We start from the raw sequence: 26,796 nt of genomic DNA, 5'->3' as shown, positions 1-26,796 counted from the left end.
AGATCCAAGAATTTGCTGCCAAGCTATACGTCATATACAAGGCAACAAATTAGGATAGAGAAATAGATATTTTTGGTACAAGGCATCATTACAATAAACTTTGGGGTGGGTGGGTGTAGTATTTGAGTGTATTTTGGAATGTATTTTAATATTGTTATGTTCATGACACAAACAATTTAATTGGGTTTTTAAAAAAACATCATATTTTATTGCATTTACCCAGTTTAATTGTTTGGTGTTATGTCTGGTGATAGTTACTTGGAGTCCCTATATCAGGAGAAAGGCAAGGTTAAAATAAAGGAAGTAAACAAACAGACAGACAAATAAACATAATATGAAACTGGAGCCTTTCATCAATGTTTGGGATTTAGGGAAGGGGCTGGCATTGGGAAAGGGAGAAAAAATAAACTATTTATAGCACAGGTATAGCTGGTTCTGGATCTTTTTTGCCCAATCAGCTGAATTGAGTGAGTGAGCAAGTCCTAAATGTATGAAGTGAAAGAAGCCCCTACTCTGTTCGTTGCAAAGCCTTCCATTGTGATCTTTTTAATCCAAGTGTGGCAAAAAACAGACTGAGAGATTATGACCATTCATCCCTGCTTTGCATAGTTAATACATATAAATGGGATTAGGAAAAAAGTTTATTCAAGACTCTTTCCACTGTGTTAATTTGGAAATGTTCCAAAAATTTGAGATGCTAGTTGGAAGAGAATACTGTTTACTAAGGGCAAATCTTATGTCATAGTAAGAACAGTTGTCCCCAGATCAGCTCTGTGACAGCTAGATGTCACATGGAACTGATCTAAGGCAATGTGGGGCAAGGGCCAGAATTAAGACTATTCCCCAACATTGGGCCCATCAGATGGGAACAACGGTTCTTACTGCCATCCCATATTTCCCAGGGTTGCGCGGCCCGGGGACACAAGATGGTAGTTACTGTCCCCTCCTGTCATCTGTGACATGGTGATCTCCAGCAGTGACACAATACCTATCAGATGTCTCCGGCAGTGATGTCAGCCGGAGTGATGGGCCAATCAGGGAAGGAAGAGGAGAGGGATTCCTTCTCTCTCTACTTCCTTGTTGCCCTGTCACCCCAGATGACCTCATTGCAGGCGACATCTAACAGGTTCAGCTCTGTTGACAGCTTGGGACTCCCTCCCATCTCTGTCATAGCTAGAGAAGTATGTCATGCTGGATTGCCTCCAGATTAGTGGGTCTATAGATGTGCCCAGAGGTGGCCCTAGGTAATTTTCAACGGTAAGCAAGTAGTATCCCCCCCCCCAACCAATCACTGATATATATTTTCTGTTTGTCATGGGAGTTCTGTGTGCCATATTTGGTTCAATTCCATCATTGGTGGAGTTCTGAATGCTCTTTGATTGTAGGTGAACTATACATCCCAGTAACTACAACTCGCATATGTCAAGGTCTATTTTCCCCCAAGAGCGCCTCAAGAGCGCCCCTGGGAAAAATGAACTATACTGCAAATACTTACTTTGCATAATGGGTTGAGCCGCCCCTGGATGTGCCCTAAATAATCTCAGTTTCCATCTACACTGCCATTTCATATGGTGTAGAGAACATATTATCAAGAGGTGCCCAAACACCCATAATAATGCAGATTAACCCAGAACAAACCTGGAAATCCAGGTTTGCTCCGTTTTTAAAAAAATGTGCAAAGATCTGGACCTTTCAATAAGGTCTGAATATTTGCAGATGTGGAGTGTGACCTCATCACACTGAGGGGAGAATTTAGCATAGGGATTTGCCCCTCTTATATTGCCAGGGGTCCCATATTGAGTTCTGCATCCCCATCGCACTCACTGGTGGAAACTTAAGAGCTGGCAATACATTCATTACAAGGTCAATGCTACATTTTTTTAAATCAGGAGAAACAACATTATCCAAAAACCATGTGATCCCTTGCCCTGACCAAAGCCACTTACATTAAAGGACACTGACAGCAGTTCAAAACCACTTCTTTCCATGAGATAAAATGGTTCTGCATCAAACCCCATAGGCTTTAAGAGACAGTGATCCAGGTTAAAACAATTTCTTTCTATGGGATCCTATTGTTCTGTATCAAAGCCCATAGGACACAAGAAACAGTGATTCTGGTTAAAAATATTCCTTTCCATGGGATCATACTGTTCTGTATTGAACCCCATAAGATACAGGAGACTGCTGCTGAAAAAGAATGGAAAATATTGATGGTTCCTATTAGGGCTGGTCAATTCGTTTCGTTAATTCGTAATTCGTTAAAAAATTCGTTAATTTTTGAATTACGAAACGATTACAAAACTTTTTTTTTAACCTGGAAGTGTTTTTAAATATCGAAACGGCAGGCGCCAAAAAATTTTGTATTTCCGTCCATTTCGGAAATACGTAAGATGGCCGCCTGCCGATGCTTGCTGGGAGCTCTCCTCTCTCGGCGCCGGCTGAGCAAGCGAGCGAGAGGGCGAGCGAGAGGGGGTTGGCATTGGCAATGAAAATCCTGGCAGGAAGCAACGACTGCCACAATTCAGACCTCAGAACCTCAGAACCTCTGATGATGCCTGCCATAGATGTAGGCGAAACGTCAGGAGAGAATGCTTCTGGAACATGGCCGTATAGTTCAGTAAACTCACTGCAGTCTTGCTTCCTGCCAGGAAGTTTGCCCGTGCCTGATCTAGGGTCATAGTCCACCACAGAGAGATTTGAAGGGCTCTCAGCTTGGAAATGGGAAAGGTCTTGCTTCTGGTTCTCTCAATATGCTGCCCCTTCCCTCCAATCAGGTGATTATGTGTCCAAAAAGAGGTGAAATGGTGCCATATGGGAGACAGAAAGGAGGGAAAAGAGGGGAGACAGAGGTTAGGAGGAATGGAAAGAAATAGAAAAGTCCTTACTTCTCCTTCAGGTGAATTATTGGGGGTCACAAAGCAGGAGGGGCGAGCGAGCGGCGAGCGAGAGGGGCGAGCGAGCGGCGAGCGAGCGGCGAGCGAGAGGGCCCGCCAGAGTGAGTGCCTGCCTTCCCTCCTTAATAATAATTTTAATTTCTCCTCCCTATTCTACTAAATTAATAATTAAATTTAAAAAATATTGAAAAAATATTGAAAAAAAAGGGCGCCATCTTTACAAAATGTTTTGTAAATATTTACGAAATTTCGTAAATACCGAAGTTTTTTTTTGGAAAATTTTGTAATTATTTTAAATATCGAAACAAAAAAAACCCCAATTACAAATCGATTTTAGAAACAAATTTTTGCGTTGTTACCCAGGCCTAGTTCCTATCTCATCTGCTTTTCAGGTAGAATCGTGGAAGTAAAGTACGATAAGAGGAACTCTGAACACGATTGCTGGCCCAATTTTCAGAGTTCCTTCCTTTCAGAACATTTCCGCATCTTTTCAACCCTGGAACATGTGATGAGTACCATGCCTCTCCCTGCTTGAAAAGAGGCTGAAGTGTCCTACAAGGGGGAAATGTCTCCATGTGATAAGTTCCCTTCTTTCAGGACATTTCTGCCTCTTTTCAACCATGGAGGGCTATGCATGATGGTCAGAAGTAGTTTAACTCGTGTGAAGAGCTCAGTGCCTCTCCATGTTTGAAAAGAGGCTGAAATGTCTTACGACTGGGAAATTTCTCAATATGATATGGTGGTTGGAGACTGCCCCTGAGATTGCCATCCGCAATAGTGGAGGCTATCCACACAGCCATTCCACCTATGTGGGCTCAAGTAGTCCACATAGGAGGGATGGAAAGCCCCCCCCCCCCCTTTTTGTTTTGGAAAGTATCAAAACAGACTCCTTATCAGGCCTGGGGGCTTCTCCTTGTTCCCTGTCTCTTGAAAATGGATACAATGCAGCTTTCCAGAGGGGAGTAGGGAATTCCCCCTTGAAAGCTCCATGCATCCTTTAGAGCAGCAGTTCCCAACCTGTGGTCCGTGGACCACCAGTGGTCCACAAGAACGAAAATATGGTCAGCTGCCTCAAAACCACATGATGAGAGCGACCGGTCTCACGAACCCCTCTTATAGTGCTGAGGCAATGGGGATGTCAGGAGGAGAGAGGCTGACTACCCACAAAAGATTACTACTACCACATCAGCTTTAGATTATTAAATAAAGTTTTCTGTGGGTGAGCAGATGGTGACTACTGGATGGCAAATGTTCTGTATCAGAAACTAGAGCTGATGTGGTCTATCCAATGCAATTTTCTGTCTCAGCACCACAGATAACCAAACCAAATCTAAAGTTGACCAAAAACTGATTTGTAACCCTTTTGGTACTAATGTTGGAGAGTGGTCCCTGGTCAAAGTGGTCCCTGGTGAAGTGGTCCCTGGAGAGTTGGAGAGTGGTCCCTGGTCAAAAAAAGGTTGGGGATCACTGCTTTAGAGGCACCACAGAGCAAGGAGAAGCCTCCAGGCTCACTAAGAAGTCATTTTTATATTGTTAAAGGCAAAAAGTGAGGCAATGGAGGGCCGGTGGCTATACTCCTCCTGGGCTGATTACAAATTGGCACGGGGGTGAGGTTAGGCCCCTATGTGGAGGTTTAAACTCTGGTTCTCTGCACATTTTCTGCAGTGTAGAAGTGCCCTCAAAGATCCTTAAATAGAGCACATGCCACAACATATCACATCTTGTTTTTGACTGTGGCCATTTATGTTCCTTGAATTGAATTTCTTATGAGAAAATCAATCATCACATGCAAATTATGGAGATAAAAATATTTCCAGGTCTTAATAGATCACGCAGTGTAGAAGAGGCCTAAATTTGTAGAGTAGACCATCAGGGCCCTACAAAAATTACTATCCCTTACAATTACTAGGAAAGGAAAGTTATTTATATAAATCAGGGAAACAGATGCAGATTTACTTAAACATTATTATATATCTATAGCAAAATTGGGTTGCGGTGAGTTTTCTGAGGTCTCCTTATAAATGCTTCTGGAACATGGCCATACAGCCCAGAAAACTCACAGCAACTCAGTGATTCCAGCCATGAAAGCCTTCGACAACACATATAGAGGAATTGTTGTTCTATAAGTCCAGAATTATGCAACTTATCGATAAACCTTGGATATACTGCAGCATGTCCCCATTTTGCCATTTTCCCGATATACTCACAGGCAGTCTATGCAAATTCTCTGACTCCATCTCTGATAATGTAAAACCGTTTAGGTTCAGGTTCCCAATCTGTCCTTGCAAAATAACAAATACACAGTCCACAGGGACCAATGTCACCTAGATTCTAGTTGCAGGTCCAGCCCGGAATCCAGGAAAATATATTAGGTATGAAAATCCTATACAAGTCTATTCCCAATTTTAGGTGATCTTTTGAGTAAATAAAAAGGAAAAAAGAATGCACACTCAAACTACAAGAAGCTGAGCACAACAGGTCTGACAAGATGAGATGCTGAGGAAAATAGTATGCTCTTCATCATTTCCAGGCACCTAGGGATCTTGTCCTAGGAGCTTCCACCTGAGAAGTCACTATAGCAACTGGGGAGGAGAGAAGCAGGTATAACTGCAAAGAGAGTTAGCAGCAGCTTGCAAAAATGCATGTGTTTGTTGCATAGGAAAGGTAACTAAACAACAGAATTCATTTGATCCTGCATCATAGCAGATAGAGGACAAAGGAAGTTCTTGTTATTCTTGTATTTATCCAAATAAATATTATAGATTTTTCTTCATCAATATTTGTAAAATTGGACTTTACTGTTGCAGTCCTATCAACAGCCCCATGTATTCCAGCTGCCTCCCTCTCTCTCCTATCTTGATCTCTTGCTTCCACATCTTATTATTGATTTATTTCCTATATTTATACCCTGTCCTTCTCACCCCCGAGGGGGGGACTCAGGGTGGCCTCACAGCAAGCACCACACGGTGCCACCACCATCATAAAGGTAAAGGTAAAGGTAGTCCCCTGACATTAAGTCCAGTCATATCTGACTCTGGGGTGTGGTGCTCATCTCCATTTCTAAGCCAAAGAGCCAGCATTGTCCGTAGACACCTCCAAGGTCATGTGGCCAGCATGACTGCATGGAGTGCCGTTACCTTCCCGCCGGAGCGGTACCTATTGATCTACTCACATTTGCATGTTTTCGAACTGCTAGGTTGGCAGAAGCTAGGGCTGACAGCGGAAGCTCACGCCACTCCCCGGAATCGAACCTGCGACCTTTCGATCAACAAGCTCAGCAGCTCAGTGCTTTAACCCACTGCGCCACCGGGGGCTCCATCACCATCATAAAACATGTCAATAAATACATTAGAACATTAAAACAGCTAATTAAAAACAAGTGATTAGACACGCCCGTTAAAAACCAAATCCAAGTCTGGGTCAATTCATTGTCCTAGGTTGCCCGAGTCTTCTTTCCACTTGCTACCAGTCACCAGCCAAACGCCTGGTCCCATAACCATGTCTTAAGTTTCCCCCAGTCTGATGTCCCTGGGGAAGGAGTTCCACAGATGGGGGGCCACTGCTGAATAGGCCCTGTCCCTCGTCCCCACCAATCGTGTTTGTGATGGTGGTGGAATCGAGAGCAGGGCCTCTCCAGATGATCTTAAACTTCGTGATGGTTTGTAACAGGAGATACGTTCGGACAGGTAATCTGGGCCAGAACCATTTAGAGCTTTAAAGGTTAAAACCAGCACTCTGAATTGTGCTTGGAAGCTGATCGGCAGCCAGTAGAGCTGTTCCAAGTCCCCATCAGGGAGATGGTGGCGGGGTATAAATAAAGATGATGATGATTATTATTATTATTGGTACTATTTTGCAACGAAACCCTGTTTTGCAGTTCCCCACAAAATATGTATACATTAACTTTGGAGTTCTTAGTAATCACTCTCAAACTCAACATTGTCTGATTTGCTCCAAACCTGTGCCAAAAATAGTGCATTGTTTTACAATGTTTTGCAATAAAAGCTAATGTTTTGCAATGCCCTTGTAACTAAATAATGTGTGCCTCAAATCAGAGTTCCCACTAAATCCCCCAAATCCACCATTGTCCAATTTATTCCAAAAATATGCCAGAATTGTGCAGCTATTTTGCAAAGTTATGCCTCAAAATCTGTATTTTGCAATACTCAAAAATTGAGGCCGCTTATACACTGCCATATAAAATCCAGATTATCTGCTTTGCACTACATTATATGTCAGTGTAGACTCATATAATTCAGTTCAAAGCAGATAATGTGGTTTCTTACGTCAAGGGAAAAAAACAACATTTGTCCAGAACTGATGGAGCATGGACAAGTCTTAGCTGAAAAACAAGTTGGCAAAACATAAAGAGAACAACAGCAAAAATGTTACATAAGAAGACCCTTTCTTCTTGGAAAAGCGTGACAGTTCCTGACGATATTGACAAACTGGAATATGTCCAGAGGAGGGCGACTAAAATGATCAAGGGTCTGGAGAACAAGCCCTATGAGGAGCAGCTTAAGGAGCTGGGCATGTTTAGCCTGAAGAAGAGAAGGATGAGAGGAGATATGATAGCCATGTATAAATATGTGAGAGGAAGCCACAGGGAGAAAGGAGCATGCTTGTTTTCTGCTTCCTTGGAGACTAGGATGCGGAACAATGGCTTCAAACTACAAGAGAGGAGATTCCATCTGAACATGAGGAAGAACTTCCTGACTGTGAGAGCCGTTCAGCAGTGGAACTCTCTGCCCCGGAGTGTGGTGGAGGCTCCTTCTTTGGAAGCTTTTAAACAGAGGCTGGATGGCAATCTGTCAGGGGTGATTTGAATGCAATATTCCTGCTTCTTGGCAGGGGGTTGGACTGGATGGCCCATGAGGTCTCTTCCAACTCTTTGATTCTATGATTCTATGATACTTTCCAAGATGGTCTAAATGAAAAAAGGTGGTGAGTATGGATGAAAGAATGTATGTGGAGCAAATGCTGAGTGGATGTTCCCTTTGTCTGTGTAATCGATATAGCTGTTATAAAACCAGTACTGAGTCCGTGCATCTACTTCTTCTTCTGAAAGTGCCTGATATTTGGCATCTCTCCCACTGAAAATGGATTAAATAACATTTTCACCATTCAAAAAGTATTCATGACATATAGAAATACATTGTTGAAACACAGTAAATAGTTCATGTATTATAAGATAAAGATCAATGAAATTAAAAGTGGGGAAATTGGGAGGGAATATTGAGGTGATGAATTAAATATGAATTTACAAGAATGTGAAGCTTAGCTAAAATGGATAAATGGTTGATATGAATGTTACTAGTGATTATTATTAATTTTAAATATGTTGGTTTATATTAAGCAGAAGCTGAAATGCAGTTAAGTAGAACAAGAATTATAATGGAAAATTATAGTGGAGAAAGGCAGGGAGTTTCAGAAAAACATCTACTTCTGCTTCATTGACTATTCTAAAGCCTTTGACTGTGTGGATCATAATAAATTGTGGCAAGTTCTTGGTGGGATGGGCATCCCAAACCACCTTGTCTCTCTCCTGAGGAATCTGTACAAGGACCAAGTAGCAACAGTCAAAACTGACCACGGAACAACAGACTGGTTCAAGATTGGGAAAGGTGTGCGGCAAGGTTGCATACTCTCACCCAACCATTTTAACTTGTATGCAGAACACATCATGCGATGTACGGATGAATGCAAAGCTGGGGTGAAAATTGCTGGAAGAAACATTAACAACCTCAGATATGCAGATGACACCACTCTGATGGCCAAAAGCGAGGAGGAGCTGAGGAGCCTTCTAATCAAGGTGAAAGAAGAAAGTGCAAAAGCTGGGCTGCAGCTAAACATCAAAAAAAACCCAAGATTATGGCAACAAGAATGATTGACAACTGGAAAGTAGAGGGAGAAAACATGGAGGCCGTGACAGACTTTGTATTTCTAGGTGCAAAGATTACTGCAGATGCAGACTGTGGCCAGGAAATCAGAAGACGCTTACTTCTTGGGAGGAGAGCAATGTCCAGTCTCGATAAAATAGTAAAGAGTAGAGACATCAGACTGGCAACAAAGATCCGCCTAGTCAAAGCCATGGTATTCCCTGTAGTAACCTACGGATGTAAGAGCTGGACCTTAGGGAAGGCTGAGCGAAGGAAGATCGATGCTTTTGAACTGTGGTGTTGGAGGAAAGTTCTGAGAGTGCCTTGGACTGCGAGAAGATCCAACCAGTCCATCCTCCAGGAAATAAAGCCCGACCGCTCATTGGAGGGAAAGATACTAGAGACAAAGTTGAAGTACTTTGGCCACATCATGAGGAGACAGCAAAGCCTAGAGAAGACAATTATGCTGGGGAAAGTGGAAGGTAAAAGGAAGAGGGGCCGACCAAGGGCAAGATGAATGGATGGCATCCTTGAAGTGACTGGACTGACCTTGAAGGAGCTGGGGGTGGTGATGGCCGACAGGGAGCTCTGGCGTGGGCTTGTCCATGAGGTCACGAAGAGTCGGAGACGACTGAACGAATGAACAACAATAACAAGAATTATATGTAATTGTTTGATCATTGCTTGAGAAGAGATGAGTCAGTTGTGTCTTTAATTTTTTAAAAATTTTCCATTTTGTAATTTAATTAATTTTTAAAAGAGTGCATAGAGTTCAGTTGTTATGTTGCTTTATATTTAGCAGAAGCCAAAATGCAGTTAATTAGAACAAGAAGTATATGCAATAGTGTGATAGTTGCTTTTGCTTGAGGAGTGGAAAAGTCAGTTGGGTTTTTTGTTCTATTTTGCATTTATTTAAAAGGTTTAAAATGATCAATAAAATCTATAAAAAAAGAAACTAATTTTGAAACGTTGTACTGTAAGCAACAAGCATTTGATCCTATGTAACCACTACGCTTATACCATAAGAATGATACAAATAAACTAAGTAACTGTTTCACCTTCCCGAAAAAAGGTGGTAATAAAGTTTAATTATTAGTTTTTGTTGCCAGGGATGTGGGGTAAAGGAGTGGAAATATTTGTATTGGATGGTTTTATGTTTCTTATTTTAGTGCCTGCTCTTTTATTTTTAATTTGTCGCAAAAATGTAATCAAACGTAAAGAAAAAAATATGGGGTGTTTGTTGCAAAATGTTACAAAAATTATAAACTGTTGGCACAAGTTTGGAGCAAATTGGATAATGTCGGATTTGGGGATTTCCTATGAACTCTTGATTGAGATGGCCATTACTACATTTGGGGGTGCATTGAAAGATGTGAGGTTTGAGTTACACAGAATCAGTTTGCAGAGACCACATCCTGGAATACACAGCCAAAGCACTCCTTAAACATCCTGCCTGTTTAAAGACCCCCAAAGACAGGAAATAAATTCCGCACTCAAACAGCTCTTGTCACTAAAACATTCTTCCTATTTAAAGGCAATTATGTTAACTCTCTTCTCTAAGCTAAACATACAGTCATTTTTCATAAGGCTTGGCTTCCAGACCTTTGATAATATCTTTGTTGCCCTTGTTTGTGGTGCCCAGAAATAAATGCAATATTCCAGGCAAGGTCTGAGCAAAGTAGAATAGAGTAGAACTAATCTTTTCCTTGATCAACCCAGCCTAGAATTTCATTATCACCTAGAACATTGCCTCCTTTGTAGTCCCTAGCAACTCGTTGACTCTGTGCAATATTATTTATTTATTTATTTACTATACTTGTATACTGCCTTTCTCAGCCTTATCGGCGACTCAAGGTGGTTTACAACAAGTCAGTACACATAACAACAAAATACAAATTGAACATTAAAACAGTATCAAACCACAATAGAAGCAATAAAAATAATAAAAATCAACATCATTATCATCAGCATCTCCTAGTTAAATAACGTTGTCCAAGTTCCATTGTTAAGTGATTCAATTTCCTATGTTAGTTACTCTGCATTTGTAAACGCTTGCTCATATAACCATGTCTTAACTTGTCAAACATTAAGAGTGAGGGAGCCGATCTAATCTCCTTAGGGAGGGCATTCCAAGGGGCCACCACAGAGAAGGCCCTGTATCTCGTCCCCACCAAACATACTTATGATGAGGGCGGTATCAGAGTAGGGCCTCCCCAGATGATCTTAAAGTCCTAGATGGTTCATAAGAGGAGATGCATTCAGACAGGTAAATACACACACAAACAGTACCTAACAGCTGGTAAGATGGCTGGGATTTCTGGGAATTGGCGTTCAAAACATCTCGATGGGCAAAATTTGGAACCACTGACCTAGAATATTCTCAGTCCTCTTGTGAGCACCTGGCGGGGGGGGGGGGGGGAATCATAGGCACTGTGTTCTAGTAGTTCTGGTCATATCTCTTAGGCAGGTTCCAGATGGTGGTGCTTGGAGGTAGCTGCTCCTCAAAAAAGGGGCTGTTATGAGGCATTCCACATTCTATCCCGAATGCTTTGTAACATTTAGATGAATTTACTAGGAGAGATCATCCAGAGGCATGGGATGGGGTACTATCAGTCTCAAATATATTCCTCCATGCCTTCAAAAACAGCTTTAGCTAAGGATAGCATGTCTCACCTGAATGAGTGTGTAGAAGAGATAATGGGCTGGATTAAAAAAACAAACAAATTGAAACTGAATCTAGATCAGACATAAGTCCTGATTTTGGTGAAATCCTTTTCAATTTCTTGTCTTTCTTTTTAATTTAATCTAGGTTCCATGGCATCTTTTTTTGTCTTTTCCCTTTCAACTCTGTATTTTGTTGTATTAAAAAGGTTTCCCACAAAGGCCTTTTATGTGTCCCCCCCCCCCCCCCCCCATAAAAAGTCTACTCAATTTTTAAGTAGTTGTGGGACATATTTTGAGCTAGTGTTAGAAAAGAAACACCTGCTAAACCCCTCTATAACATGACTGAAACCAGTCATCTTTGGTATCTATACCATATTTTCCGGCATATAAGACGACTGGGCAACCCCCAACTTTTCCAGTTAAAATACAGAGTTTGGGATATACTCACCATATAAGACTACCCCTCTTCCAACACACACCAAATAAAAAATTTAAAAGCATCAGATTTGTTTTCAATAAGGTAATTTTCCTACTACTGTACCTCCTTCTCTGCCTCTCAGATCTCGCACATGCACACCTGCACCACTTCACTGCAGTCTTCAGGAGCGAGATCTGAGAGGCAGAGGAGGAGGTACGGTAATAGGATACAAGGGCGAGCCAGACAGGTGTGTTTTTCTGGGCCCAGAGCCACTCTATCTCTTTTTTCCATTCCCCGGGCACCCCAGACCCCTGCGGGTTGCTCCGCCCTTCACTTACACCTTCCTGGTGAGGTGCCCCTTCACCTCACCATCAGGACCGCATTAAGTCCACAAATCCTGATGAGTAGATTTTCTTCTACCATACTTGTACAGCATCTCCCATAATGCTTTCATACAGTCACTGTTTACAGCAGGGACGTGGCCACTGCCATTTTTGAGCTCCCCTCAACATATGCAGCAACCACAGATTATCCAATCCAGATTGGAAGTTTCAGCACCCGCTCTATAAGACGACTATCAGCGTATAAGAGTACTCCCGCATATAAGACGACCCCTGACTTTTGTGAAGATTTTCTTGGGTTAAAAAGTAGTCTTATACGGCAGAAAATACGGTATCTTAATGACTAGGGTACAATGTGATTTTTTTTAATTTTCAAAGTTATTAGGACAATTTTAAAGAGGTGCTTAGAAATTATTATAGAGCTTATACAAATGATTCCTGATTATTTAATTATGACACACAATAGAGAACTATATTTATTTATTTATTTATTTATTTGCTGTATTTGTATACTGCCTTTCTCAGTCTGTAGGCGACTCAAGGTGGCTAACAGGGCAAAATTCAATGCTTACAATGTCATAAATACGATAAAAACATGACATATAATAAAAACTAAACAAATTAATAAAATATAAATTTATAGTGTCTCCTTGTTAAAAACGTTGTCCGGACTCATTGTCTAATCGTTCCATTTTCCTGTGTCAGTTACTCTGCATTTGCAAACGCTTGTTCAAAAAGCCATGTCTTGAATTTTTTCCGGAATGTTAAAAGGGAGGGGGCCTATCTAATATCTTTAGGGAGGGTGTTCCACAGCCGAGGAGCCACCACCGAGAAGGTCCTGTCTCTCGTCTCCGCCAAACGTATTTGTGACGAAGGTGGTAATGAGAGCAGGGCCTCCCCAGACAATCTTAAGGTCCTAGATGGCTCATAACTATAGGGCCCATCCACACCGCCACATAATGTGGCATTGGAAATGGATTAGTGTGGGGTGTCCAAGTGATGCTCCAGGCTAATCCAGGCATCTTTGCAGGTATAGAGGCAACGGGGCCTGCCTACTGGAATCACCATGTGTGATCCCATATGGTCTCTCCCACAGTCATTCCACCTCCCCATGCTCAGTGCTAGCCTCCCTGCCCCCATTTAGCTCTAAAAGTAAAGGAAAGTTGGGTATCTGGCCATTCCCCCAGCCAAAAGGGCAGGATTTTGGGCCCCTATCTGTCTGTAAAATGCAAAGGGAGTCACATTTTAAATGCAAATTCCTCTTTCATTTTGACCAGTGAAGAAGGGCACTCAGTAGATCTAGTTTTTTTTCTGGCAGGAAACATCCTTCTGTTGCATAAAATTCCCTCTTTAGAACTAGTCTTAAAGACTAAAGGTAAATCACCCACACCTTTTTATGATCAGTTAGGTGAATCTAAGCCACAACAAGGCATAGCAAAGGTTATTCAAAAAGAAAAGAAGTGCCACTCAATGTAAATACTTTTTCAACAATAAGTGATCACCATCGTCTACTTACAGAATTCTTGTGAGTATTTCTGTAGTCGGATGATTCAGCAGCTCCACTGTCTTGCCTCAAAGCTTTGGAGTGCAGATTTTGAGGAACCGTTAGGTATTTTTTGTTACTTTTTGATGCAGAAGTCCTGCTGTCATTTTTAGGGCATAAGGGAGCTAAAGGCATATCTGAAGAGTAAGAAATAAAGACTTATCAGAACTCTAGAATAGTTTGGATTCATTCGTTTTTGCTTTCACACTCATACTCCACTTTGGGGCTCAGGTCTAGCCTTAGGGGTGGCTGAGAGTGGGGAAGATGTACCAAGGACTGTGTGCTCTTAAATAAACATACTTTCTTGGAAACCACTTGCACTTTGCACTTCATCTCATTTATTGAATTCTACTGAGTGCTACACTTAAAATCCAGGAAGCCACTCTTGTCATCACATTAGTTTGGCTTGAAGTGTAGGATAGAGTATTCTTTGTGCATTTTAAGCGTGAAGGCCAGCATTCTTTTAAAATGTTTCATGAGGTGGTGGGGAAGTGGATTTTTTAAAATCATCTGGATGTTTTTAAAAATCATCTGGAGCCCCCAGTGGCGCAGTGGGTTAAACCTCTGTGCCGGCAGGACTGAAGACCGGCAGGTCGCAGGTTCGAATCCGGGGAGAGGCGGATGAGCTCCCTCTATCAGCTCCAGCTCCTCATGCGGGGACATGAGAGAAGCCTCCCACAAGGATGATAAAAACATCAAATCATCCAGGCGTCCCCTGGGCAACGTCCTTGCAGACGGCCAATTCTCTCACACCAGGAGCGACTTGCAGTCACTCCTGACATGACAAAAAAAAAATCTGGATGTTTGGCCATTTCTGTAATGTGATGGCATTAGTTGCTCCCAGGTTTACAATGAAACATTTGTGGGAGGGGAAATTGTAGGAGGAGCCAAACGTACCCTTGTTAGGAAAAGCATTACCTTTTGCTCACTGAGTTTATACTTTGCCAAAAGTAGCCTTTCCTTTCCTTTTCTTCCCTGCCCTCTGTGATATGTCTGTGCCTTGTGTTGCATGGGAGAGCCAGGAGAAAAGTATTATTATTATGTCATGTCTACATGCTGTGCGGTCCTGGGAGTTATAGTTTCCAAGGTCCACACCCTTCTCTTGGTTCATTTACACTATGGAATGAATACTCTTCGACTCTACCATAGCTCCATATTATGTGATCCTGGGAGCTATCGTCTCCCAAGCTCTATACTCTTCTCTGGATGCATTTGCACTGGAGAATAAATGCAGTCAGGACCCATTTTAAATGCCATCATCATCCCATGTCTCCTTGCTGTGCAGTTGTTGGAGTTATAGTTTTCCAAGTCCATACCCGTCTCTTGGTGCATTTACAGTATGGAATGCCCTTGCAACCCACTTTAAATGCCATGGCTCCATGCCATGGAGTCCTCCTGGAAGTTATCGTTTCCTAAAGTCCATACCCTTCTTTTGATGCATTTACACTATGTAATGAATGCTCTTGGACCCCACATTAAATACCATAGCTCCATACTATGCAGTCCTGGGAGTTATAGCTTTCCAAGGTCCACACCCTCCTCTATGGGGCATCCAAGGGAGGGAGAGGGAGGGAGGGAGGGAGAGGGAGGGAGGGAGGGGGAGGGAGCAAGAGATAGCATCACTGCTTCCCTCCTGGTTTTCAACAATGAGCAGATAGAGGGATGGTGGACAAGGCCAAATCTCTGCAGCGCGAAAGAATACTGAAAGGAAACTGAGAGACATTTAACAGTGTGATAGAAGGTAGGGTAAACATCCATTTCATTAAAAAAAACTCAGGAAGACTGTGCTCTTCTTTGCTCTCCTCTGACACACAGTTCGCTGCCTAATGTGATGAAGTGGTTACTATCTACAATAGTACAAAATAAATGTGGAATTATTAATAGATGTGAAAGAGAGCTGGGCTTCCTTTACTTTTGCCATTCTAGCAAGTGGAAATTCACACTTTTGTTGTGTGCCTTCAAGTTGTTTCAGAATAATAATAATAATAATAATAATAATAATAATAATAATCTTTATTTATACCCTGCTACCATCTCCCCAAGGGGATTTGGGGCAGCTAACATGAGGCCAAGCCCAAGAATTGCAATCAAGCAAAATAAAATACAAAAAAAGCAAATAAAAACGTCAAAGTAACATGTATACAATAGCAAAATATACAATAAAACAAGCGCAGGAAAAATGGTAGATTGTGCTTTTCCTGCATGGTAAGGGGTTGGACTAGATGGCCCATGGAGTCTCTTCCAACTCTATTCTATGATTCTATGATCCTAAAGCTAGCAGAGGTCGCCAGAGCCATAGGACATCATTGCATGTAGCTCATAGTGCAAGTTTGAAGCTCCCCAGCCACAAATGGAAGTGTTTACTACTGCACAACATTATTGTGAAGTCACTCCAAACCAGTCATGTTGAAGGCGTCCTTTTCAAAAAAAGTGGGATTCAAGGGGCTCTGAAAGCATTTGGAATCTGTGTTCAAAGTGTTTTCAGTTGATATGATAATCCAATCTTATGATGAGGTTAAGAACAGTGATGTGTCATTGTGGGCTTGCTTGACTCCCCCATAGCCAAAGTACTAATCATTTAACTCTGTCTGCAAAGCCATACATTTCCTCTTTCACACAGTTCGCTTGCTTCTTTTAAAAAAAAAATGCATGGAATTGTGCGGTCCCGCAGCTAATTCTATACAAGGATAGGGATTTCCTTTCTTGAAGAATTTCCATCCTCTTTTTTTTTTTTGCAAATGGCCCTGCTTGCAAACTACACAAAACATGAAAAGGCTTGTAAATGCAAAATGCATCTTTCCTTTTTTAAATTAATTGACAACATCTGTTTTGCAAAACAGTCAGATGCTGTCAATCCCCAGTCTAAGCAAGGCTTGGCAATGAAAAATAGACCTTTCTCTTGCAGAATACGCTCCTTTTTTCCAAATTACCGTATATACTCAAGTATAAGCCGATCTGAATATAAGCCGAGGCACCTAATTTTACCGCAAAAAACTGGGGAAATGGATTGACTCAAATATAAGCCGAGGGTGGGAAATGCAGCAGCTACTGGTAAATTTCAAAATAAAAATAGATACCAATAAAATTACATTAATTGAGGCATCAGTTGGTTAAATGTTTTTGAATATTTACATAAAACTGTAATTCAACATAAGACTGTCCAACTCTGATTCAACCATTATTCTAACCTTCTTCAATGTAAATATGCTTACGTATCCTTCCAATAATAATAAATAGAGTAAAATAATAATAATAGAGTAAAATAATAAATGTAATAATAACAATAATAGAGTAAAATAATAAATGTAACAATAACAATAATAAATAGAGTAAAATAATAAATGTAATAACAACAATAATAAAGTAAAACAACAAAAATAATAGTAACAACAAAGTAAAATAATAAATAACCTTGACTCGAGTATAAGCCGGAGGAGACTTTTTCAGCCTAAAAAAGGGACTGAAAAACTAGGCTTATACTCGAGTATATACAGTACATTCTGATTCTTTTTCCTCATTTATATTATTTTCCCCATAAGTGTTTGTATACATGTAAACATTTTAAGATTAGCAATGCAATCTACATCCCCATCGTTTTCCCTTAAATAGATAGACCCCTATCTTCTCTTTAGTGATTTTTAAGTCTCTTCCTTCCATGCATTTTGTAAAAAATAGGAATTTTTTTATTTCATGCCCCTCAACTTATCCATGAGACAAAATGAAACCCATAATTTGGCCCCAAAACCTGTCCTTGAAGTCAATTTATACATAAATAGAGATACAATACTATTTGGGATACCATAATGTACTCAAGCCCTGGCCCTTGAGTGCTCCAGCTGGAGGTCAGCTATGACCAGCAGTGCTGTAGAAATTGAAGAGGCATGAATGGAGGGTGAAAGAGAGAAATGTGCCAAGAGGAAGGCGTGTCAAACTAACCCCGACCGGAACTGCCTTCCACCTGGAAGCCAATGCCCTCACTACAGGAGAAGATGCAGATCAAGAATAGGGCTCCACAGTCACCTATGGACCCACCGCCAGTACACTGATCCTAGAATACTATCCTACTCGGACAACGAGGGATCGCCTAAGTAAGTAAGTAATGTACTTTGACATAGTCATTTCCAAATTGATTGGCTCAGAGGGTCTGCTTCTTGCAGTTGAGGCCAACATGTTGGATTTTATGGAGAAAACAAACAGTACAGCATACAAATTACAGTCCCATCAGAATCATCCAGGTTTGGATCCTTGTGTAACAACCTAAGAGATATTTTTCTTAGCCCTTATCATTAAGATTTCCGCAGGAACGCTGCAACAGGAGTTGGGCCTCTTACTTTGCTATGCTTTGCAATCTCTCACAAACTTCTTAATACTATGAAGTTCACAGAGCTGCCGTGGGGAACAACACAAATTGATCTTCCCATATTCCTCACAAGAATGACTGGCATGTGTTTTAATATTTTCACTAAAAAGGGGGGTAATGTTATATTTGAGTGTAAGATGACACTGACTCTCCAAATGTACTTTTGACAACTGGAGTTCTTTCCCACCAGGATGACATAAGCCCTTTTAGAGCAGGATTAGTGCCAACGCAACCAGGAGGAGGGAAAGCTGAGACATGCGACTGTTTGGAGCTGAGAAACTTCTCAGGACACTGCTACAGAGTGAGAGATTGTGTTCTGGGCCCCTTCTAATGCCGTGGTTCAAAGTGGTGTAAGTTCAGAAGTATTAAGCGGAGAAGTAAAGACATCACTCAAAGGAAGGGAAGGGATAGGTTACCGTATTCATCAGGTGGAGGTGGTAAATGTTGTTGATTTTGTGCATTTGTGAAAGAAGTTGTATATCTAGTACAGTGTTTCTCAACCTGGGGGTCAGGATCCCTGGAGGGGGGGGTCATGAGGGGGTTTCAAAGGGGTCGCCAAAGACCATAGGAAAACACACATATATAATGATGGTCTTAGGATGCCCTTTGACTGATCTCTCTGCCTATCCTTCTCTTCCATTTTGGAAATAGACAACAAGTCCTCCCATCAAAAGCCCTCCTGCTGCTATAATTGGGTGGCCTCTCAGCCAAGGTGAGGGCTGTTTTTGTGGGGAGGGAAAAGCAGGCGTGTTCTCCCCAATATCGCTGTCAGTTCCTCCCAAATCCCTCCAGTAATTGCTGGTCGTGGGGATTCTGTGTGGGAAGTTTGGCTCAATTCTATCATTGGTGGGATTCAAGGGGCTCTTTGATTGTAGGTGAACTCTAAATCCCAGCAACTGTAACTCCCAAACGTCAAGGGCTATTTTCACCAAATTCCACCAGTGTTCACATTTGGACATATTGAGTACTCATACCAAGCTTGGTCCAGATCCATCATTGTTTGAATCCATGGTGCTCTCTGGATGTAGGTGAACTGCACCTCCAAAATGTACAGTCAATGCCCACCAAACCCTTCCTATATTTTCTGTTGGTCATGGGAGTTCTGTGTACCAAGTTTGGCTCAATTCCATTGTTGGTGGAGTTCAGAATGCTCTTTGAATGTAGGTGAACTATAAATCCCAGCAACTACAGCTCCCAAATGTCAAGGGCTATTTTCCCCAAACTCCACCAGTGTTCACATTTGGACATATTGAGTACTCATACCAAGCTTGGTCCAGATCCATCATTGTTTGAATCCATGGCGCTCTCTGGATGTAGGTGAACTGCACCTCCAAAATGTACGGTCAATGCCCACCAAACCCTTCCTATATTTTCTGTTGGTCATGGGAGTTCTGTGTACCAAGTTTGGTTCAATTCCATTGTTGGTGGAGTTCAGAATGCTCTTTGAATGTAGGTGAACTATAAATCCCAGCAACTACAGCTCCCAAATGTCAAGGGCTATTTCCCCCAAACTCCACCAGTATTCACATTTGGGCATATTTAGTACTCATGCCAAGCTTGGTCCAGATCCATCATTGTTTGAATCCATGGTACTCTCTGGATGTAGGTGAACTACACCTCCAAAATGTATGGTCAATGCCCACCAAACCCTTCCTATATTTTCTGTTAGTCATGGGAGTTCTGTGTACCAGGTTTGGTTCAATTCTATCATTGGTGGAGTTCGGAATGCTCTTTGAATGTAGGTGAACTATACATTTCAGTAACTACAACTCCCAATTACCAAATCACCCCCCTCCCCCAGCCACACCAGTATTCAAATATGGGTGTATTGGGTATTTGTGCCAAATTTGGTTCAGTGAATGAAAATAGATCCTACATATCAGATATTTTTACATTATGATTCATAACAGTAGCAAAATGACAGTTATGAAGTAGCAAGTAAAATAATTTTATGTTTAGGGGTCACCACAACATGAGGAACTGTTTTAAGGGATCATGGCATTAGGAAGGTTGAGAACCACTGTGCTAGTATTTTATATTGAGAAAGAGATGGGAGTTGTGAGGGACAAGGTGTTAGTTGTTCCACAAGTGGGAGAGAAGTAAGCTCCTGTGAGTTCATTGCAACTTGTAAATGTTCACAGGGCTCTAGTGTGAACTTCCTAAAAGGCTGCTGGAAGTACATTGGTTTCTTTATGACAGTTATTTTACAATTGTATGTATTTTCACTAATTGCATTCCATTTATCCTCTGGAGTTGTATGTATAGGATTATTTCGCCCTTCAGTTTTACTGTAACAACAGTCCTAAAATCAACAAAGCAAAGCGGTGCCTTATGGTAATCACGTGTGTTTATGAGGAAACTGGGATTTGAAACTGACAATCCTCTGAATCTATAGAATTCCGGAAATGTTCAATTGTAAGAAAACCCCATGGACCTCCTAATCCAGTCCATGCCAAAAAACTATGGTATAAATGATTTAAAGTTCCATTTGGTGACACAAATGCAAATATAGTATTGGAGAAATAAGAACATTGCTTTCAAAAACCTGCAGGGTTCTTGCTTTAAAAGGAATTGGCCTTTTAGAACACTCCTCTTGCTGAAAATACAATCATCCAAAAGTTCTTGAGTTGGCCAACCACTTAGAGTTCCACTTGGGAAGATAGGCAACATAGAAATACAATAAAAATAACAAACAAATACTGAAATGAAATAAATCCATACTCTCCTATATCTTGGCTTTATATAGGTTTTCTTATTTTCATTATAAAGTGTTGGGTGATATGTTCCTTGTCCCATCAAAAATAACACAACCTGACCACCATTTTTTCCCCTTTCCCATTTGGTTTTGGCCATTTTTCTTTGAATAGAGGTGTTCGAAAGTTCACGGGGATGAACAAATGACACTCATCGGCTCGAACCTGATTCCAGCTGTGTTTGGGTTAACAATCACCTCAAAATTGGCCCATTCAAAAAAAGGTACAGATACCCCCCCCCCCCCCCTTGGCTTAATGTGTTGGTGTGCATTAAGTCTAGTAAAGAACAGATTGAATGAATTTTCCTTGCTCTTTTGGGACCTCATCACATTGACCTCATTACCTCCCACAACCAACAGAAAATTCGGGGTTTGGTGGGCATTGACCTTGCGTCTGGGAGTTATAGTTCACATACATCCATAGATCACTGTGAACTCAAACAATGATAGATCTGGACCAAACTTGGCACAAATACTCAATATGCCCAAATGTGAACACTGGTGGAGATTGGGGGAAATAGTCCTTGACATTTGAGAGTTCTACTTGCTTGGATTTATAGTTCACCTACAATCAAACAGCATTCTGAAATGCACCAACAATAGAATTGGGTGAAACCTCTCATACAGAACTCCCATGACCAACAGAAAATACTGTATTTTCCGGTGGTCTTTGGCAACCCTTCTGACACGCCCTTGTGAACCCTCCAGGGGTCCCGATCCCCAGGTTGAGAAATGCTGCCTAAAGGCCATCTGGTCCAACTTTCTTCACCAGGGCAAGAAAACATAATCAAAGCCCTCCTGACAAAGAGCCATCCAGCCATAGATATAGATAGATATATTTGATTCACACAGGGGCGGCTCATCCATTACGCGAAGTAAGGGGTCACAGAACACCTTTTTTGTCAGGGGTGCAGAGGCGCCTCTGTAAATGCCCCTCGACCGCCACTTGAGGAGCACCCCCTCAGCTCACAACAGCCCTAGCAGTCCAGGGGGAGTCTCAGCTTTCTTGCCTCGCTGCCGGGCGATCGTTCTCTGCGTTAGATCCCTTCCCCATGACCAGCTCCCTTTCCCGATCCTCCGGTGCTTCACCCGCCTCCTCTCCTCTCCCCAATTCGTGGGTGGGCCAAGGGGTGGAGCCGCTGTGTCTGGCCCACTTCAGGTCCGGAGGCGTGTCTGAAGACCCCGGCGTGTGCACCAAAGTCGCCTCTTCTCCTGACTTTCTCTTCAGCCATTGGGACCAAGAGAGAGAGAGAGCACCCCTCCAGCTGGAGGTATCTCCCACCTCCGTTCCCTCCTTTGTTTTTGCGCCTACCTTCAGGAAAGGTGGGTATCTCCACCTCTCTCTCTCTCTCTATCTCTCTCTCTGTCTTGGTCCCAATGGCTGAGGAGAAAGTCAGGAGAAGAGGTTACTTTTGGTGCACACACTGGGGTCTTCAGGCACGCCCCCGGACCCAAAGCAGGCCAGGGAAGGGAGCAAGTGTGGCAAATGTAGTTACTGGGATGTATAGTTCACCTACAATCAAAGAGCATTCTGAACTCCACCAATTATGGAATTGAACCAAATATGGCACGCAGAACTCCCACGACGAACAGAAAATATATATCAATGATTGGTTGGGGGGGGGGGGGCACCAAAATACTGTTTGCTTACCGTTGAAAATTACCTAGGGCCGCCTCTGGATTCACACACACACATATGTATATGACAGATATAATATCATAGATTTGAAAGGGACCCCTAAAGAAGGACAATAATATGTTGTATATTCCAGAGTAGGCAAACCAGACAATCTCTACATCAACACTGACAAAGAAACAACCAGAAATACTGTTTACCCACATGGAGAAAGACATTACATATATTAGAAACCAACACTTTCCAGATCACCAGACTAGGCCACAGCAACATGTGGCAGGGAATAGCTAGTGCCAAGTTTTTAATTTTGTTTGTGGTTTTTCTATACATTATAACTGTGTTCTCATTTCGCTTCTGACATGATAAATAAAATACCAATTTCTTCCATGTGCTTGGAGGGATTATCTAGGTTACTGTCACTCCTTCCAGCTATAACTTTTTGTTTGCTCTCTTTCTGTAGTATCTAAAGTTACTTAACAATACTTTGACCTATAGAAAAAATGGGTAATGCACTTTATATTTTTTAAAAAATGGTTATAGAATTGATCTCATTTAATCTCTGGAACTGAAATTAATCAAAAATATGTCCTGCAGTGTTGATTATGTGATTGGAGTGGCAGGCACTCCTTCCAAGCACATACAGCTCAAGGGAGTTATAGCCATTTATATATCCAGGGGCAGTTCACCCCATTACGCAAAGTAAGCATTTGCAGTATAGTTGATTTTGCCCAGGGGCGCTCTTGAGGGAAAATAGACCTTGACATATACGAGTTGTAGTTACTGGGATGTATAGTTCACCTACAATCAAAGAGCATTCTGAACTCCACAAATGACGGAATTGAACCAAATATAGCACACAGAACTCCCACGCCGAACAGAAAATATATACCAGTGATTGGTTGGGGGGGGGGGGGGGGGAGGAGCAAAATACTGTTTGCTTACCGTTGAAAATTACCTCTGTATATATCTCTCCCTTCCTCCTTCCTTTCTCTCAAAATAAAATTCAATACAGCCATGCCAGCTTAATTACTCACATATGTGACTAAAATGTTCTCTCTAGGAATCTCTAGATCAGTGTGACACTGTGGTCAACTTCCTCCAGTCATGTTAGAGGAACTAGAGATTTGTAGAGAGAACAACTCTCTAGGATTCTCTGGGTTTTCCAATGCGATTCTATAATTAGCTTCCAGCAGAAGATGACCATGGAGACATGCCGGAAGGTCTAGAACTTCCTAGAGAAGTGTTCCCTCAAGTTAAAAAAACCAACTTCTTCATTCATCATTGTTTACTTTCAGGGAGTTTCTGTGTCCGCAGCCCAGCTAAGGCAGACGGCTGACTATATGCAGAATTAGATGTTAAAAACCCATTTAACTAATGTAAGTGCACAATTTCTGCATAGGATGTGAACATACTGAGAATCAACATGTACAAAAAATCAAAGCAGCAGCATCTATTTCTGATCTGATGTTTTTGAAGGCTTTCTCATATACTTTAATGCTGGCTAATTTACAATTTCTGTGTAAAACTAGGTACTAAGGCTGCTATTCGTGGTGAAAACGCATTTACAGAAATAAAAGTATTTCAATTACTTCCTCATCATGAACCACCTTAAGCAAAACCTCTTAAATGAAAACAACAACAACCAAAGAGTAAACTTACTGTGTGCCCCAGTTTCCATTCTGCAGGCAGGTCGTATAGTTGAAAATTGCAAAGATGTAGAAAGAGGTTGGCTACATTCACTGTCAGCAGTTGGTTTCTGATCTCACACAGGGTTATCATTGCCGAAGAGCCCAGTGCGAATTGGTTATTTTCATCCTAACCCAAGCTTTCAGGGAGAAAACTGCAAATCGGTCAATTAGCCAGAGTGTTTTTCCCCCGAGCAATCATCATTTGACTGGGAAGTGAAAACTGTCCCCCAACAGCTACTGGTGCTCAGAGCATCTTGTAGCTGGGATTTGTAAATCTCTCCCACAAACTCCATAGACAAGCAAAAGGAAGAGCAACAGCAGGGGATAATAAAAAAGAAAAATCCAGGGCAAAGCCGATGTCTTAAGTTAGAATCTGCTGCGCTGAAGAGCCACGAGGAGCAGCTGCTTCTGCGTATGAGGATTAGATGAGGCCTCTTAGCTCATTAGTGCTGCAGTTAGACCCACGGTGCGTGTGAAAGAGTGGACAGTGCTACCTGGCAGGAGGTCAGTGTGGCAGGCCTTATGAGAATATCTCTCAGGTTGCTCATGTTACTGTACCACTTGGATGCTGCCTACTCATTTCAGCATGAAATATTCAAGTGATTATCTTGTAATGAACTGTATAATCAAAGCAAGGCCATCAGGCTGTGCTTGGCCTTTAACCTGGAGGCAGAGGTGCCTCTGTGTGTATGGCATAGTACTAGTAAAAGGTTTTACTGAGGAACAGCTTAGGGAGCTGGTTGGGTTTAGCTTAGAGCAGTGATGGGCAACCTTTTGAGCTTGGTGTGTCAAAATTTGCCAAAAACCTGAGCATAACTTGGGTGGGATGTCAACTTCGAGGAAAAAACCCCCATAATTTTGCAATATTTATAGTTTAAATAAGCAAAATGTATATTCCATTCTGAGTTATGGAGTGAACAATGCTTAAACGTACAGATGTTAAATTTGTAGAGCCTTTTACAAATTTAAGGATGGAATTAGATTGGCTCTTATAACGTGTACTTCTCTGTATGCGGCCGCATGTGGCCGCGTGTCATCAAAAATAGCCATGCGTGTCAGTGCTGACACGCATGTCATAGGTTCACCATCACGGGCTTAGAGGGAAAAAAAGGCTGAAAGTGGACATGGATAATAGGGGTGTGTAAATCGGGTAAACCTCATGTCATTTTCAGTGTCAAGTTTTCAGCTGATTCCCAATCCATTTTTTGGGAGCTACCCAAATTTGGGAGGGCAAAATGCCGTTTTTCGATCCAGCAGGTGGAAGAGCCGTTTTCACTCCGAGACAATCCGGCCCATTGACTTCCGCAGCTCCCCTTTCTGTCATTTTGAGGTCTATCGGGATTAAAATGGCCACACTTGGAGGACACATTTACCTCTGCTAGCCCCTCAAGTTTCAGAACGTTTGGGTCATCCAAACATTCTGAAACTTGACGTTTTAGGACATTTTTAAACTTTCTAGAAATAAAATCACCCTTTTTTTAAAAAAAAAGCCCTTATAAGAGGTATCCTGTGAGACAGGCATGTAGCCGGGGGGGGGGGGGCTATAGGGGCTTCAGCCGCCCCCCGAAATTCTCATGGTGGTCTGCAAGAAGGCCTTACTGGTACATTATTAATATCATGATCTGATCACCATTCTCAATATATCCCATATGTATGGAAGTATTGGGGTAACGATACAAAAGGTTTGCTAGGGTAGACCCTCTTTCACCCAGAATCACACCCCCCCCCCCGGAATCAAACTCAGCCCCCCCCCAATCAAAATCCTGGCTACGGGCCTGCTGTGAGAGAATCTTATAGAGCAGCGGTTCTCAGCCTGTGAGTCCCCAGATGTTTTGGCCTTCACCTCCCAGAAATCCTAACAGCTGGTAAACTGGCTGGGATTTCTGGGAGTTGTAGGCCAAAACACCTGGGTACCCATAGGTTGAGAACCACTGTTAAAGAGATTGCCTGGCAACTTGGCCCAGCAGCACCCACACCATGGCTACACCGATACATACATACACACACGCACGCACGCACACACACAAACACATTATTGTGTGTGTTTGTATGTAATATTTGGGAGGGGGAAATAGGCTCAGGCTTCTTGTGAGAAAGAAGGATTGCATGCATACAGAAGCCACAAGAAAAATACAAGAGAGAGTGAAAGAGGAAAAACAAATAACTTACAAGGGCTTTTTAAATATTATTTTTTAATTTTTTATAAAGAATTGTTTTTGGGGAGGAAGACTGCAATGCTAGATTAGGGTTAGAATACACAAACCAGAGGGCACACATGCACACACAAACCAGATGAATTGGGGCAGGAGTACACGAGCCCGAAGGTAGGGCAGGGGAGGGAAATGAGGTGAACGAGAAGAAAGGGCTTTTTTTCTGGCAATTTTTAAAAACATATTTGGGGTTAAGGGGAAATAAAGTGCAGGAATGAGTACAGAGAGAAGCAAGAAGATAGGTCTGGGTGAAACTGAGCAATTTAAAGCAACCATGGGTAGTGAGATCTGGGCCAGATACTGGTAGCTAGATTTTGTTCATTTGCATGGTTTCCTCCTTTCTGTTGAAATTGCTATGGAATCGTGAATGCTGTAGTTTGGTAAGGAACCAGTACTACTGGGTAGAGAACA

The 26,796-nt window shown here is 41.9% G+C and overlaps 1 protein-coding gene across 3 annotated transcripts in view; it reads right to left on the bottom strand.

The window, feature by feature from the left end:
* The window catches only part of ANO2 (anoctamin 2), a 160,209-nt gene extending 135,620 nt beyond the window's left edge, over positions 1-24,589 (bottom strand). The window contains exons 1-2 of one of the 3 annotated variants that reach the window (XM_067468940.1): positions 24,147-24,233; positions 13,713-13,876 (exon numbers count right to left, since the gene is read on the bottom strand). In XM_067468940.1, coding sequence (XP_067325041.1) covers positions 13,713-13,876; positions 24,147-24,165 — 183 coding nt within the window. In that variant the 5' untranslated portion in view covers positions 24,166-24,233. Of the gene's footprint in view, positions 1-13,712; positions 13,877-23,429; positions 23,488-24,146 lie in introns of those variants that run through there. The other 2 variants (XM_067468941.1, XM_067468942.1) reach the window with 2 other exon arrangements.
* Between the last annotated feature and the right edge of the window lie 2,207 nt (positions 24,590-26,796).

Source organism: Anolis sagrei, chromosome 5 (assembly GCF_037176765.1).
Source record: "Anolis sagrei isolate rAnoSag1 chromosome 5, rAnoSag1.mat, whole genome shotgun sequence".
Classification (NCBI taxonomy): Eukaryota; Metazoa; Chordata; class Lepidosauria; order Squamata; family Dactyloidae; genus Anolis; species Anolis sagrei.
Note: the sequence above shows the minus strand (reverse complement) of the source record. Positions and strands in the feature narration are given on the sequence as shown.